Source organism: Aquila chrysaetos, chromosome 5 (genome assembly GCF_900496995.4).
Source record: "Aquila chrysaetos chrysaetos chromosome 5, bAquChr1.4, whole genome shotgun sequence".
NCBI classification, from domain to species: domain Eukaryota; kingdom Metazoa; phylum Chordata; class Aves; order Accipitriformes; family Accipitridae; genus Aquila; species Aquila chrysaetos.
Genome location: NC_044008.1, coordinates 47,813,807 through 47,830,166, shown reverse-complemented (window position 1 = coordinate 47,830,166; position 16,360 = coordinate 47,813,807). Strand labels below are relative to the sequence as shown.

The 16,360-nt window shown below is 40.5% G+C and overlaps 1 protein-coding gene across 21 annotated transcripts in view; it reads right to left on the bottom strand.

Moving 5' to 3' along the window:
• The window catches only part of MYO5A (myosin VA), a 106,601-nt gene that overhangs the window by 70,610 nt on the left and 19,631 nt on the right, over positions 1 to 16,360 (bottom strand). For 19 of the 21 annotated variants that reach the window (XM_030014582.2, XM_030014569.2, XM_030014575.2 and 16 more), the window contains exons 2-4: positions 15,521 to 15,631; positions 13,945 to 14,116; positions 8,081 to 8,225 (exon numbers count right to left, since the gene is read on the bottom strand). In XM_030014582.2, the coding sequence (XP_029870442.1) occupies positions 8,081 to 8,225; positions 13,945 to 14,116; positions 15,521 to 15,631 (428 nt within the window). Of the gene's footprint in view, positions 1 to 7,454; positions 7,476 to 8,080; positions 8,226 to 9,183; positions 9,333 to 13,944; positions 14,117 to 15,520; positions 15,632 to 16,360 lie in introns of those variants that run through there. The other 2 variants (XM_030014588.2, XM_030014589.2) reach the window with 2 other exon arrangements.

The following is a 16,360-nucleotide window of genomic DNA, read 5'->3' as shown; positions in this document are numbered from 1 at the left end:
GTCTGACTTCAATAAATGTTGAAATAAATAGAGTGTTTCCTAAAAATACCAGTGATTGTAAACTTGAAGCCAAAATACGTCCATATTTTTTTCCTAGAACACTCTTCCTTTTTCAGCACGAAATGTGGTTTGGGAGAGCTATGAGGATTTTTTCTGCAGAGCTCACCAGCCTGTGCTCTTCCCAACACCTGCCCTCCGCAGCGCCCTGTCAGGGTAGGTCCCACGTTCACTCTTTGGCAATCGTGCTCCACTTCGGTGCGACGCTTCCGTTGTTACAGTTATTTGCTTTTCTAAAAGACCAAAACTGCTTTTTACGCTTACCCTAAAATGAAAGGCAGCTCTAAACCACCAGCCAGCCCTGGAAGGTTTAACACGAGTCAGTGCAATATATTTAGCTTCACCTTTGCCTAAGTGCGGTGTTGTGTGGCAGCAAACAAGGCTGTACATGTTTAGCAGCACTTGTTCAGTGCAAAGGCCTTTGAAATTCAGCCCAGGGTATGCAGCATCTGTTAGAAGCCATTATAAAAACTGGCAACTCTACAAACCCAGGATTTGCTTTTCAAATAGAAGTCATTTGACTGTTCAATAAGTAAATACATAAGAGTTCATTCAGCAGTTTTCTAATGCCCTCGGACTGATCGAGAACAGCAGCAGCCAGGTCCGGGCAGCCTTCCCGGCACCTCTCACAAGGGCAGGAGGCAACATCTTGCCCTTCGTCAACCTTCCGAACAAACTATTTTAATCACAAAGTTCTCTGCAGCCCTAAGTAAGTTCCGTTAGCCCCTGCTTCTGGATTTGGCTCTTGGCCTCCTTAACGTGGGAAAGCACCCCGTTTTGTCCTCTTACTTTCCAACTGCTTCCTCTAGCCCACATAACACAAGCACATCTTTCCATTCTCTTTACGGAGCTGCTGAGCCCCTTTCCCTGGGAGGTCACCTTCCTCTGGAGAAGTCTCCCCTGCAACCAGGCAGCACCCATAAACGCCAGCCCAGTGCTCTACCTTCACCTGTACCGCGGGAAATCCCTTTTCCCTCATTTTTAAAGTTTCCTTCTTGCAGTGCTCCTTTGCACAGCGGGCACAGCCCCTCCTTCCCCGTGGAGCTACATCATCCTGGCGTTCCCCCTGCCGAAGCCTCCAAATTCACTTGCATTGGCACATCCCAAAAGGTGCGGCCTGACACAGATAATTATTTTTTCCACCCTCAAAGGGCTGTTGTGTGGATTAGCAAGGTAACTTCTGTAAAACACCCAGAATGAGTAAAGTGCTATGTAGGCACTAAGGATTATTATTAGAGACTAAAGTGCTTTGAACTATTCTGTGGTGATGTGATGGGGTGGCGGGGGCGGGAAAAAAAAGAAAAAGTGAGTTACTAGTGCTACGCCCCAGGAGCAAGCATCACTTCTTGTGCGGAAAAGCCAGGCAGCCACATTTCTTGGTCTGTTCCACCTGCACGCCCTGTACCTATCAGTTTATTTTGACTATCTGGATCTAACATGCTCTGACCTGACACATCCTGGTCTTCACAGATGCCACGCGTTAACAATTCAGAGAATTGTTCAGCTGCACTTTGAGCCACAACAATTGCTCCCAACTAAGCACTAAATTAATTCTTTGTAAAATCATTCATTTTTAATAGGCATGAAACACTAGTCCAACAAACCATGCTCTTTAACCACATTTCTAAATATATTTCCAGTATAACTGGTTTTTTAAGCCTAACAGCATTTCTCACTATCTTCCTTAGTTGCTGGAGAAAAAGAGGATGTTCTGAGCACAGGACCGGGGGCTGGAAGTTCAGCGCCTGGGGCCAGCTCTGGCCTGATCCAGGCATGGTCACAGCATACCATCTCTGCCTTACTTGTCTCCTATACAAGCAGAAATTGATATACCCTTATTAGAGGAGACGCTGGTGAATGCTTGTAGAGTGCCTGGAACACATGAAGCTTTCTGTGAAAGCAAACGTTATTATACAATATTCATTACCTGGCACAGAGACCCCTTAATGCTGCGGGAAATGAAGGCATGCAAAATACAGCATGTTCATTTTTGTACATTGAAAACATACTAGCTTTGGAAGAATGTTACCGGGAAACCCATTTAACAGTTGCACTATCAATTACATATTCTATTCTCACATATTTTATTGTCAAGCTGGTGTGATCAAGTCAGCAGACACTGGATCAGGATTTTCGATTCAGGAGCTCTATGCCCTGCTTTTGCTGCCTTGGTAAACTCGCCAAAGTTGCTCTCCCACTCCCCATGCCTGTTTCAACTTACAAAATGGAAATAACGATACTGATCTCTTCTGTAGAGGACTTTGAGATCTGCTCACGGGAAGTGCCAAATGAAGGTGAAATGTTACTATTACACAAAACCTGAATTCTCTCAAGTGTTCTGGCTGCAAACTCAGCCACTCTGAAACACCTCAAGTTCTTAAGCATCTTTTGGTCCTCTTCAACAACAGCTTGGTAAAAACATTCTGCAATACTCTCAAAACCAGCAGGTGTATTTTTGGGTTTTTTTTTTAAACTAGCAAATTGCACCACTTGCCATTTTAATTGTACCCAGGAAACACAGCTCTTGACTGTAAAAATGGCAAAAGGTGAAAAGATAATGAATTGACGGTAACATCTCTTGACACATACAAATGAAGAAAACCGAGGTCAGCACATGCTGCAAGATCATGACAGATTGCACTCCAGAGGAGCACAAAGATGAGCCAGCACTATGAAACTGATTTATCTAGGGATTAGTCAGAGGTCACTCCTGCAATAGTTTAGGAAAGCTCATTGCTTAGCTACCAGCAGGACACCTCACATGAACTCTAGCTTCCAGCTACGACCATATTTAACCCTTTTGTTGCCTAAAAATAATCACTGCTGAGACAAGTAGGTCCCTGATGTTACGTCGAGTACCCCGTCTGCTGTCTTGTACCCGTAACATCACAAAATGTCAGACCCGAAGTATAAGAGACTGTTCCAAAACAATCCATTCTCACCCGAAAGGACAATTTCCCTTTTCATTCTAGCTTTAACAACAGAGCCCCAAAAGTACCATCTCTTTTCAAGAGAAGTATTTCATTTAAAAAGTCATGTGTCAAAGCCGTAAGTCAAAGAAGGCTGTTGTATGTTTGTACGGTACCGCCACAGCAGGCTCTCGTTTCACAACTGGATGCAGATCCATGATGGGTTGTTAATCACCCCCCTCCTGACTTCTGCCAGGGGAGAACAGAATATCCATTTATCACTCGGAAGCAAAGCAGCAGCTGATCAAACATGCATTTTTATAAGAGGACATCATCTTGGGATGCCTGGGATAACTGGAGACTGTCAGTCAAGGTGCTTTCAAAACACCTACTCAACAGCTCACCAAGCTTCCTTTTGAACAAAAAGCAATAGAAGAAAATCTTCCTGTACCTGAGAGCCATCAGACACATGCCAAAAATCTGACAAAACAGAGAGGCAGCCTGCTTATTAAAGGTAATTTAATGAATAGGATACACACTGACATTGAATAAATCATTATACTTTGTCCAAACAGAAAAAGCAAAACTTTGGAGACCGAGGCTTTAAACACTGTTGCTTTCCATCCTGGTATTCATGGAGTTTTATATGGATCTCATCAGTATGTAATTCTGTTTGCAAATGTTACTTTCAACTTCCACTTTGCTAGACGACTTTACTAATTAATCAGAAGGAAATCTCCAAGTTAATTTATTAAATTGAAAAGCACTGAACTCTGCTGTATCCGTCATCAACCACAGGTAGGTTGGAACAAACCAGACCAACAAAGTGCTGATTAAAAAAATACGTTATCTTAATTACTGCAGTACACCCTTACTAGGCAGGGGAAGGGATCCTGTGTAAGAGTGATTTAGAACTTCTTTCCCCAATAGTGTTAAGAAACTGATAATCGTAAGTCTCATACATTAATGCAATTCTTAACAGTTTCAAGAGTATAATCATCAACACCTCCTCTTATTGCAAACCATACAGTTAAAAATGGAGTCTTCTACTGAACATTACAAAGAAAATGAGCTGCACCTGCTGATCGTTATGATTCCTACTGAAGATGTAATGCTCTCAAAAAAAAAACCCAAATACTTGCCAACTGATGCTTTGCCTCAATTTTCACAGTTACCACAGAGGGGTAATTGTGAAGACTGAACTTCTTTTTTGTTCATAATTTGGAAATGTTGACTTACAAAAGTGGTATGAATTGCAGTTCAAAGGGTTCAACAGATGCAAACACCCGCACGCTGACGTTGTGGTTTATATTTCTGAGACAAAAATAAGTTCTTCAGTAATAATTCACCTCCTTTTAAATCGCTCGTCTGCCTTAAACCCTGTCCCGAACCTGTACACGTTTGCTCAAATGAAGCAAGCTATCCATGAACGATACATTGCCCATCCACGAGAAGAGAGAGACCTCTGAGCGCAGGTCCCAGCTCCTTCCAAAAGCACAGCTTGTTACGACTGTTCCTTCAGGAGCGCGGCAGCCCCCAAACCGCTCTGCACGAAGCCCTGCGGCAGGGGGGAGCCCCTCGGACAGGTCCCCGTCGGAGCTGGGACACGCTCACGGGTGGATCTCTGCCCGCTCGGACAGAGGAAGAGATCTGCTCTGCAACCCTTCCTTACACCTGCGGTCTGCAGCATCATACAACCCAAACCAATAAAGCTGTTGATAAGTTTGAGGCGTACGTAACCCTAAGTCTAACACAATTTAAATGCAGTTGTAAAACTAGTTCATTGCTTATTTTGGGCACAGCAGAGGAAAGGTGTCGGAAACGAAGCCGTCTGTGCAGAGGAGTGGTAGGAGATGGAGAGAGAAAAGGTAAAGGCACAAAGATACAGATGAGGAGGAGGGAATAGAAGGGGAGAGCGGAGGAGGGGCAGGGAAAAGAAAAAAAAAGAAATAATAATCCAAAATGAGGTTAGTCTAAAAAGAGCTGTGCACATTTTCCTGTGCTGAAAAAGACAAGAAGCTACTGAGCAAACAGTAATCACTTATTTATTGTCAGCTATGGATAAAAACGAGCCATATTCCTTTTCACTAACCCTCCACTGGAAACTGGTGACAGAACTGCTGTTTAAAGAGGAAATAATGGATGCCGAAATGGGCACACCACTTCACAGCCCATACATACCACACCATTTGGCTCTCTACGCAGAAAATTTCACACGCGAAGGTATCTTTCTGTGCTGCTTTATACTGCAATCAACCCCAAACGGTTGCTGAATATCACTTTTCATGCGCAAGGCAGATGTGAGCTCCATCCCTGTCATTCCAGCAGCCAACATTTTTGCACTGTATTTTTTCTGAAGACGCAATGCAAATATTTAGCGTACAATCACTAGCTTTCCTGATTGCTGTCACGGGGCACTTTCTTTGGCTGAAGAAGACCACAGAGATCATTTAGTTACAACCATGCACATGGAAGCAGTTTCTCAGCCACAGCAGATGAAGTAATGAAGCTGGCAAGAATGAATTCTAAATCATTAAATTATAAATTAACAAGAAGACTTAAGGAGTAAATATTTAGAAGAGCTCACTGAAGCCTTATGGATAGGAGCATGTCGAGCATCATGACTAATTACTCCAGTGATCACTTAAACATGGAGTTAGGAAAGATGAGAAACAACAGAAAAATAAATCTCACCAATTACATGCATAAATATAGATTAATGCCATATGAGTAGCTACCATATGAATATTCAATGCAATTATTGAAGCGTTAATGAAACAGTCACAGACAATCTGATTTTCATTTTTAAATAACCAGCTACAGAAATGTAAATCTGCACATTTTTTTCTTTAACTTCATAATCCAGGAGTAAAAGGTGATTTGTTCAGAGTGTAGAAAGTATCACTGAAGTTAAAGGGCAGGACAACTGATTAAGGAAATGGAAACAGCATTAGAAAACTAAATTCCATGAGCAAACCCAGTATGTCCAAATCACAGAAGTAAGTTCTTAAAAACAAACAAGCCAAAAAAAAAAAAAAAAAGAGAGAAAAGGAAATAAACATTGGGAAACTAAATAAACAATGAAATTGTTAATTCAGGGTAGAGGAATTCTTTTCATTCTCATTGTGTGTTCAGATTTCATTTTGCACCTATGGAAGTACTGTCAGTTATTCATAAAAGAATAACAAATTTTTTATAACATGTTGTAGACACACAAATGAATTAATTCATTAATGCAAAAGGATTATTTCAGATCATTTCCATGCTTCTGTAATTTCTCATCATTTGTTTCAAGAAGGAACTTCTACCGCATCTTATTTGTTGTTATTCAGGACAGCACAATTGCTGGAGGGCGTAGTGAGAGCTGAAGAGCATGCAATTAACACAAAAAGGGAAAACCACAGCAGAAACTCCAGCCAAAATCTCAGCCCCCTCAGTCTTCCTCTGAGAGCAGAGAATACAGATGGTGGCAGATAGAAGTCACCACTGCACAGGCTTCAGCTAACAAGCACACAGAATACAGGTGATCCAGCAATTTGAAATTTCAACACAGGTAAGAGGTAAGCCTGCTTCAGACAGTGGTTTACAGGCAGCCAGTGGAGAGAGATCCCTCTCCACTCTCTTTCTTCCACTGGTTAATATTAAGAACAAAAATTCTGGGAATTTGGATTACATCCATCACTGACATATAATTGCAGCTCACTGTACCGTGCCTCAGACGTAAAACAACGCTAATAAATTCTTGTTTTGTAGAGCTTTTAGAGGGACTTGAGTAGCAAGTCTGTTTAAAACAACAGGGATCTAGATCTAAACCAACAGCGATCTAGACTGAAAGAGCCACAATGCAGATGTGACTGTTGTAACACACAGTTTTGCCTTTATACTCCCATAATAGATTATATGTCTATTTTCTTAGCAGAAACTGAGGTGAATACCTCTGCCATTCAGCAGTGCAGGTGTAGAGTATTTTTGAATCATTGGCTATTTTGCAATTACCCTAAGTCATGAAATGCTGCACTGTACCATACCGTTTTCTTTTGAAATTATCTATTACATGGGAATCGTGAATCACTATATTCACGTACGCAGCTGACTAACTTCACAGCGTATGGAGCATTCTATTCATTCTAGCTCTCATATGGATTCTTAAATGAACAGATAGCGAATTTCAAAGATGAACACTTCATCATTTTCAACCCATTCTCCCCTTGCCTCCCCCTCCCACAGTACGGCTTGAGGGCCATCACACTTTATCCAGAGCCCTGCCACTGTTTTACTTGATTAATTTGATCATGGGCTGTATTGTCAACACAGAAAACTGATTCAATAGCTCGCAGCTAACCAATAAGGATACCAGGGACCATCTTGTCAACCAAAGACCACACAGTAGCCCAAAAGATCTTTATCCTAGAAACAAAATATTTCAAAAGCTCCTCAAATTGGCAGGCTCTTGGGGTGAAGGGGAAGAAGTTTCTAATAACCACTCACCTTGGGTGACAAGTTCATTTTCATGCAATACTTAAAGAAATGAGGATTTCCTGCGCAGCTGTTACAGTGTCCTTAGAGACGCTGTTTTCACACGCTCTATGCAATCGTCCCTCTGCTCCCTCTTAATTCTAGTCAACAACACCCATAGGCAGATTATGTAGCTGGGACTTGACCGACATGACTAGGAGCCTATAATAGCACTCATAAGCCAAGTGATTTTTTTTCTGTTGTCAGTATCGTATATAAATACAAAACAGTTAAGAATTTGGCAGTTTTCTCTTTAAAAATCCACTGATGATTAAAAAGTATCTCCACATTTTGCTAAGCAAATCAAAACAACATAATCTTCTAAAGCACTAGGCTAATTTTAGACCTACATATTGACAAGATCTGTAGTTATTTCTGTTACCTGTCAGTGGCCATGATCTCTATGGCATTCATAATGCTTTACTGTTCGCTAACTTAAGCAACTTATCCTCTTGTGAAATGTACTAAAACAGTCGATAAAAGACAGATCTTGCAAAATATTTCATGAGCTATAAATTAAAGAGAAGGCCATCGGCCAGAAATTTTAAGTCTTATTCCTTCTAGAAAAACAATGAATTCAAGACTCATGATCTACAAACCTGGCCATCTGCTTATACGCTTCTTCAGCCACCGCAAAGATATGTGGATCCATATCCCCCATATTTTGGCCACTGTACGCATTGATGATATCTTCGCCATAGATAGGCAGTTGTTCATAAGGATTTATGGCCACTAAGACGATACCTACAAAGGAAATGAAACAAAAGGAATTATTAATAGCTGTTTCAAAATAAAACAAACAAAAAAATGGCTTTAACAGCAGCTATTGTTCTAACATTTCTAAAAATATTAACCAGAGAAGAATAAGGACCTGATATTACTGCCTTCAACAGATACTTATTCTGACCACAGTTTTGTGTACAAAAAGTATCAGAAGAGTTTACTTCTACCCTGCTTTAGGAAACACATCAGGGACAACTTTTTACTTTTTCTCTCTATCTGCCTTTTCTGAAGTTAGCATGCACAAAACAACCAGATTCAGAGCATGTCGACTTGAAATACCACCTGCTCAGTGCAGTATACCAATGAATGTGCATTGTACTTCCCTGTGTTTTACTGTGAATTACAAATGTTAATGTGATTTGTGAATTATAAGAACTACATGGCTTCGCTGACTGTCAGTTTGGATATGTGAAGTGTGTTAACCCTTCAGCCGTTATGCTGTGCCCAGGAATAACACCTTCAGTTTTGGTAACAAGCAACAAAGTAGAGTCATGGTGTAATTTGGATTCCAGGGCATCTCTGCCAGTCAAGGGGATCAAAAAAAAAATACATGTAGACATATTTCGTAGGGCTGATACACAGCAGTACACAGTCATGTCAGGAAATTAAGTAATTACAATTCTGGAAGGCACCATAAAACCCTCATCTTATACATCTGTGTATAACTACTTACACCTTCCATGTTCTAGTTTTTCCACCCAGTTAAACACGTATCTATCTTTTTTAATACCAGTTATTACTACAGTATTTCTAAACTCATGCCATCCTTTTACTCTCCCCATGCAGGAAAACAGTCTTATTCCATACATCCTTCCTAGCCACGAAGTGAGATCTCAAATGCTTTTGGTACGATTTTCTTTTTCATGAGAAACTAGGATTGCTCTGCCCGCAGGGATGATTTGACAAAGATTACTTATACCTTTCTCTCCTGCAGCATTTACAATGGGTAGGGAACACTTATTTGCTCCGTGCAGGGGTGAAAACACTGATCACTGCCACGGGAGACCCAGCCGTGTCAGGCAAACTGTGCTCTCTTGACATGGCAATTCCTCCTCACCTTGACAATGTGATAAGGGGAAAAAAAAAAGAAACTCTAATTTTAACTGTGGCCATTTTAAAAATATAATTTCTTCTTCCATATGTATTTTGGTGCCTAGAAGCGACAATGCAGGTACAGATGGCTGCACAGTGACTATAGCAAGCATGCTACACACGCTCCTTGGACAAACCATCCCTGAAGAACCTGCACCAGAAGCATTTCCACAGCACTCAACTCACTTCTATATCTGCTCAGAAATTCACACGTGCACACACACAGACTTCCTCAATGCAGATCCTAGCCCTCTGCCCTGTGCAGCTTACAGCGTTGTGCTGTCTATCTAAGAAATTTTCCATGGAAAAGCTGGGAGAAGGGAAGTGAAAGCATCCACAGTCTGGCACTGCTACTGGAAGCATCATCCCATTTTTAAATCCTGTCATGCATTTATAGATCAAGCACAAACCATAGCAAAAACATTAAACAACAGTAGAATATCTTTCATGAAGAGATCCGAGAGACCTCAATCTATTTCCTCAAGTATATGGCAAGTTTTATGTCTAGACACACCCATGTAAGTCAGTGTTTTTCCATCAGCCATGACTTCACTAAAATGACTCAGGAGCTCGAGTGAAAAGTCTCTATAAAAATTTATGCCAAGCTCTAACGCTGTAGTGATGAGCCAAGAAATAAGAGGGGTGTTAGGGAGGGGAAGGGACCTCAGTACTAGCAGATTCAAGGAATATTTTCAGCGTCAGTTTTTAACATCTGCCCTTTGTAACTGTGAAAAAGTAGTAAAAAGTTAAGTAAGGCCACGCCGCTGAGCCGAGCCTCCCAGGCTTGCAAGTCTCATCAAAGACGCATTAAAAAAAAGTTGTGTGAGACTTGAGACAATTCCCTCCTCCTTTTGGCTATGTTGGCAAAAATAAACCCTTGAATTCAAAACAAGCAGCCCCATGACAAGTCTCCAGCATAGTAAATCATTAAACTTCAGTAGCAATCTGTAAAATCAACAAGCAACTACCATCTGGAAATACCCAAACCAAGTGAGTTAGGAATTACATGCTTTCTACGGAACTTTTAAATCTGTCTCACAGGACTATAATCCAGATTAATTTACATATAACTTCTCTTTATCTCCACTAAATCATATTGCTATTTTAAGAAATATCATGGCCTTTCCCAAATCAGATTTATGTGTGTTTTCATTCCTACAATTCCGCTAAATTGAACTCTGGCTACTCTTTTTGCCATTCTTCTTATATATACCCAAAATAAGTGTATCTAATTCTTTTATCTTGAACATATTCACCCATGTGTGGACAAATTGGATATTAGCATAGTTTGTTAATTTAAATTAAAGTTTGCTCTCCTGCATAGCAGGCAGTACTTTATACATCTGAACTAACCAGCACTACTCATTGAGTTTTCATCACAGCCATAGCAGTTTTCCCACGTAAGCATTCAAATTTTCCTTTGTAACTTTTCAACTTCCTTCATTAATTCTTCATTTCATATTCCCAACAGTAAAGCAAAGTTATAAATCACCTCTGAATTGCTGGCGAAAGGCTGACTTGAAACTAAGAAATGAGGACGTTTTCTGTTTAAAAGTTTGGATTACTTCAAAGTGAAATTTTAAATCATTTAATATCCATTTGACATATTACACTAAGACAGCATGGTTTGAATTCACTTCTAGGGCCGTGGACATCCATCCGTCCCAGTTCTAGTTCTGCTGGTTGAGAGCAATGTTACCGTAATTTACGTGGTGGATTAAAGTGTTTTAATCTCCTTCGGGCTAAATCAGCTGGGTTGACTCTAACCACCTTCACGCGGTATTTAAACTAACCTGGCTAATGTGCGAGTCAGATTAAGGAGGCAAATACAGTTCCTTCCACAGGCAGAGCTCTAAGGCAATAATCTCTGCAGAGGGGAAGTAGCTTGTACTCAGGATGGGAACTGATAGAGTAGTTTGAAAGGTCAATGCTCATGGCCAAAGGATCATGTTTTTAAAGGCCGACACGCCAACTCTATTTTCCTTAGCTTATAACATAACGTACCTATGCCTACATCCCAAGCTAATAAATCCACAACATACTGCATTCCTCAGGTCACCAGACAGCGTTAAACCTCCTTCACCTGGACTCTGACCACTGGGAATCCCCACCCTACTGGATCCATGCTTCCAATAAACCCACATGCAGCTCCCAGAATCATCGCTTGAGTCTTGTTTGGAAGCAAAATAGCCGACCAAGCTCCGCCATCCCAGGCCCTTTGGCAGACCCATCCATGAAGAGCCAAAGGCCTTCCAGCCGTATGAGAAACTATAAAACCAGCCAAACCCACAACTAAAGCTGCACTCGAGAAAACATGAAAACAACATGCTTTCCCAAACACGGCAAAACAAAACTAGCAGACAGTACTTTCCTTTTGGAAGCCTCTTAAATGATGCTGAACACAGCACGTGTTTGCAAGCAGCCGAAACACAAACTGGGCAGGCTGTCTTACGGGAGGGGTATGGTGGTATCAGTAGGCACGGGACCACGAAACTCAGACTGAAAACCCCGCACAAGCTCAGGCCACGAGACCCCAGTCGCACAAAAGCCCTTTCACCCAACGTTCCCCCATCAAGAGCTTTGTCGTGGGGGCACTAGAGAGAGAAACACAGGCAATGTCTAAACTGGGGGAACTGAGGTGGTCCCAGTGCCGGGACCACAACATGCACCCTCAGCAGGGGTCACCCGCAGAGGCTGTGGTATCTCCATCACTGGAGACGCTCAAATACTCAGATACTTCGACTGGTCCAAGCCCTGAGCAGCCTGGGCTGGTCAGACCTGTTTTAAGTAGGGAGCTTCACCGAAGACTTCCAGAGGTCTCTTCCAACCTAAATTATTCTGTGCCTCTAGTCATGCTCTGACTGCATGATGGGATGAGACATGGGTATGAATCATCTCCCACTCCTACGGGAATGGAGGCTGGCTGCAAGCAGAGGGTGGCAAAGCCTGATTCAGTCCCCCACGGTCTGGACGCTGCTGAGAGCAGGACCGGGAGCAGAGGCACTCTGCTGAACATCCGCAGACTAGGAATAGCCGGAGTGAGCAAAATGTGGTGGGACATTAATGCCTGCAGTCTGTCCATCACAACGTGTTTAACGTGCTGGTTGCCTTAGGTCCCCATACCCATCGCTACGGGTGGAGCTGTAACAGTGACCAGACGAGGGAAAACCTGACCCTTGGCATATTCCACATGCAGACCAGCACAGGACAATGCCTTCAGCTGCAAAACACAAATTCCTGCTTCAGACGATTAGCTGATATCTGTCAAGGGCTGCCTTGCAACATGACTTCCCCACTCTATAGTTTGCAAAACAGTGCAAAGTACAATGAAATTATAAACAGCAACTCTAATAATATATGATAACATCAAGAAGGCTCAGTATACTCTGGCTTGCAATACAAAGAACTGGGACTATCCTACAAAAGTCTGATTAGAGACAAAGTTAAATTGCGTATTAAAAAGAAATCATGGGGCATGTGTTCTGCTGGCATATAGTGGGCTACAATGAATATGCAAATGATAATTTGACTACACGTACTGGTAAAATGTGTCTTTGACTTAATCAGACAATTACAAGAAGGAAATTTTCAATATCTGGTTTCTAGCAATCACATCTTCATATTGTGTTTTGTTTTACTGAGCTTAAAATGTAAAAAATCCACTAATGACCTAAGCCGTTTCTTATGCACTAGCACAACATCCAAAGTACAGATAAACTAGATAAATATTTGAAAAATTTACAGTTTATGTATATTGAAAGGATGTATTAAAAGTTAGCAATGTATTTTGATTAAACACTGAGATTTAAAATAAACACATGAACACAGAGAAAAAAGCCCAGAAGCAAGAAATCTAAATTTTAAGCCTAAACTATCTCACAATGTTTCTTTAAAATAGACCACTCAGCTGCAATTCTGCACTTATGAAGTGGTCATTAAAATAACTTCCCCCCATTCTGGCCATCTGAAAATATCTCAGGCAATTACAACTTCGGGTAACCTCTACTGTGAGTTAAATGGTATTTTTAAAACCAAGATTGTACCTAATTGTGATCAGACAAGCATTGGCTCATGCACTGTTACAAATTCACTCCTATAGTTGCATTGATTGGAAAACATGAAAAAGAAAATAAACCGGTAACTTCCATACAGAGATGGAGGAGCTCAATGCAGCGGTAGGCAATCACAGCTGGGCAATAAATCCACCAAACAGCAAGGCGAGCCTCCTGCATCTGCACCGTGTGAAGCCCTCCTCCAGCCCATGCCTATCTAAGCAAGCCTAAGGAAAACACCAACCAGCCAGGAATCCCACTGGCAAGCTAAAATTGCTGAATACACATTTTATAAACAGAGTCCATTGGGAAGCTAGAGGAACACACAGCGAACTCAATTTTCTCTGAACCTTAACACTTTCAAGTCTACTTGATGCACTTAACGACCACAAACATAGGGACTTTCATAAGAATAACCCAACATGCCCTATCATTAAATGACTTTAACTTAAAGGCAGACGTATCAATAATTAACTTTCCTTTTCCTGTCTAGGGCATTCCCTATAAAGATTATGGTATGAAAAGACAGTACTTGCCACAATAGGTATAGATTAGTTTAGAGTCTATAAATCGAACTTTGAGGTTGTGTAAAACGGCAGGTTCATGGAGATAACTGAGTGCTGTGAGGTCATTTTCACCAACAAGTATGTCAGGGTTTCGCAAGGGTGGGAGTTCCTTCGTCTTCGGATCTAGGCAATATTCTAGGTCCTGAAAATCAAATGGAAACGTGTTGAAAGAGCTGGTGTTCAGGTTTCCTCATTCAGTCCCTCCAACCATTCTTCCCAGCAAAACATGCCCAAGTTACAAAAACACAATGCAAGATTTAAATTGTCTGGTGATTTGAGTTAGCAGTTCTTTCTCCAAAAAAGTCATTTAAAATTTCCCAAAAGTGTTTTCTATATGCATAACACGCAACCATGAAGAGATATCATCCTTTTAGACTATTACTTAAGCAAACTCCTTGATTTTGCTGCCTAATCTTTTTATTAAACAGAACAAAATATATTATATCATAAATCTAACCATTTTTTCCACATTATTTTCCTCTTGAGCAGAACAGACAGAGGAAGCAGATTCCCATCAGTCTATAGTCACCTTCATACACAGTCATACGAGATGAGAATGTTGGCAAAATGCCATGAAGAACGCATAAACTGAAAAAATGCCACTTACAATTTTTGCAGATATAAATTAATCTCTAATATAGATGTTTTCATTGCATCTTTCTCTAGACCTAAATCGCTTCATTTACCTGCTAACACCCCCATTCTACTCCAAGGAATGTGCAAGTGTGCAGCATCACCCCACAGCCTGGAATACATGGCGGGAAAATTAATCCTGTCAGATTAAAAAGGTTGTACTCATCTTGCCATATAAGAAATGTGAGTGAGTCAAAGACTGAAATTCATTCAAGTAAGATATTTTATTTAGAAGCTATTCTATATAGATAATCTGTTCTTTTTACTTCATTGCTATGTAGGCCTCTACATGAAAGCAGGATCTAAGCTGCCCACTTGTAAAAAAAAAAATAAATTAAAAATAAATATTTGACCAACTGTAGTAGATCTTTATTTTCCATTAGAAGATCTGAGGAATCACCATCATTATATGTTAAAATCAAATAATCATTTAACTGGCATGAAAAAAAATGAACAGGCCCTCACTAGAAGGATGCGAGCTCTTCATAGACATGTCATCATTTCTCTACACCATATACAGCATGATTTTCATAATGCCCTTAATCCTTGCCCCTTTTTACCTTTATTAATCTTCTGATGGTTATGCTCAACTTAAGTCACAGTCTTTCTCTACAACACTGTTCTCCTAGCAGCACTGTTCTCACTGGAGTATCAAACTGGGGTTATAGGTTTAACAGCATAAGTATAAAAGCAACAAATATTTTATTTGTTTTAAAAATCAGGCAAAATGGATTTTTGTAACTAAACAGTGTAATTTGTCACACCAAAAAAATACTACTGAAAGTCAGTGGACAAGAATAATTGCACATACATAAATACGGATATATTTTGATGGCACAGCTTCCTGCGTTAGAGACATCAGTCTCTGGTCAAGAACAAGAACAATCAGCTTACGAACAATATGCAGACCTACCTTGCCCTCCTCAAGTCGAAGCTGGAGGACTTTATCTCCAGGTTTATAATCTTTGAGAAGTTCTGCTGACTTCCAGACCTCCTCTGGATCAGGGATCCAAACCCTGGCATACTGCAAGACAGTAACAACAGCAAAAGATCAGTGACTTCTTGTTGCAATATAGTTAGATCATCAATATACATGACACCAAAATCGTTTTCTTCTTTTTTTAAATACATGTTTAACAGCCAAACCCTTAAGCAAGAGACAAGTTAATTAGTATGTCTGAGGTAAGTTATTCTATTGATAAAAGGCTACATGAGCTTAATTTTATTGCCTACACAGAAAGAAAAAGGCATTTCCCGTGCAAAATAATGTTTCAAGATACACCTTCAATCCTGAAAATCTACAAAGAAAAAAATCTGTGTTTTCAGAGAGATCAAAAACTTGGCTATCAAAAAAATTACTTGGGGTAACTCTTCTGAGTAGGTTCTAAATGCATTTGCAGCATAACACTATATAGCCTTGTTTTGCCTTTTTTTTTCCCCCTAAGAGAACACTTTGGCACATCTGTGTTAATTCAGGCAAAGCTACCTGATCTCAAGTATTAAAAGCTTTTTCCTTTGTAATTGCAAATAGGGCAAGTTTAAAACGGATTATCTCCAGAATGCCAAAAGAAAAAAACCTGAAAAGATTTGGTTGAAAAGGCCTCCAAAAAATAGAAAAAAAACCCACAAACCAGCATTCCCACTAATGACCATTTTCACCCAAACTTTATTCATAAAGTAACCCAGAACAAACATATGACTTTTCTTCAAAAACAGAAAGAATATTCATATTTTTAAATGAGTGAAGATATAA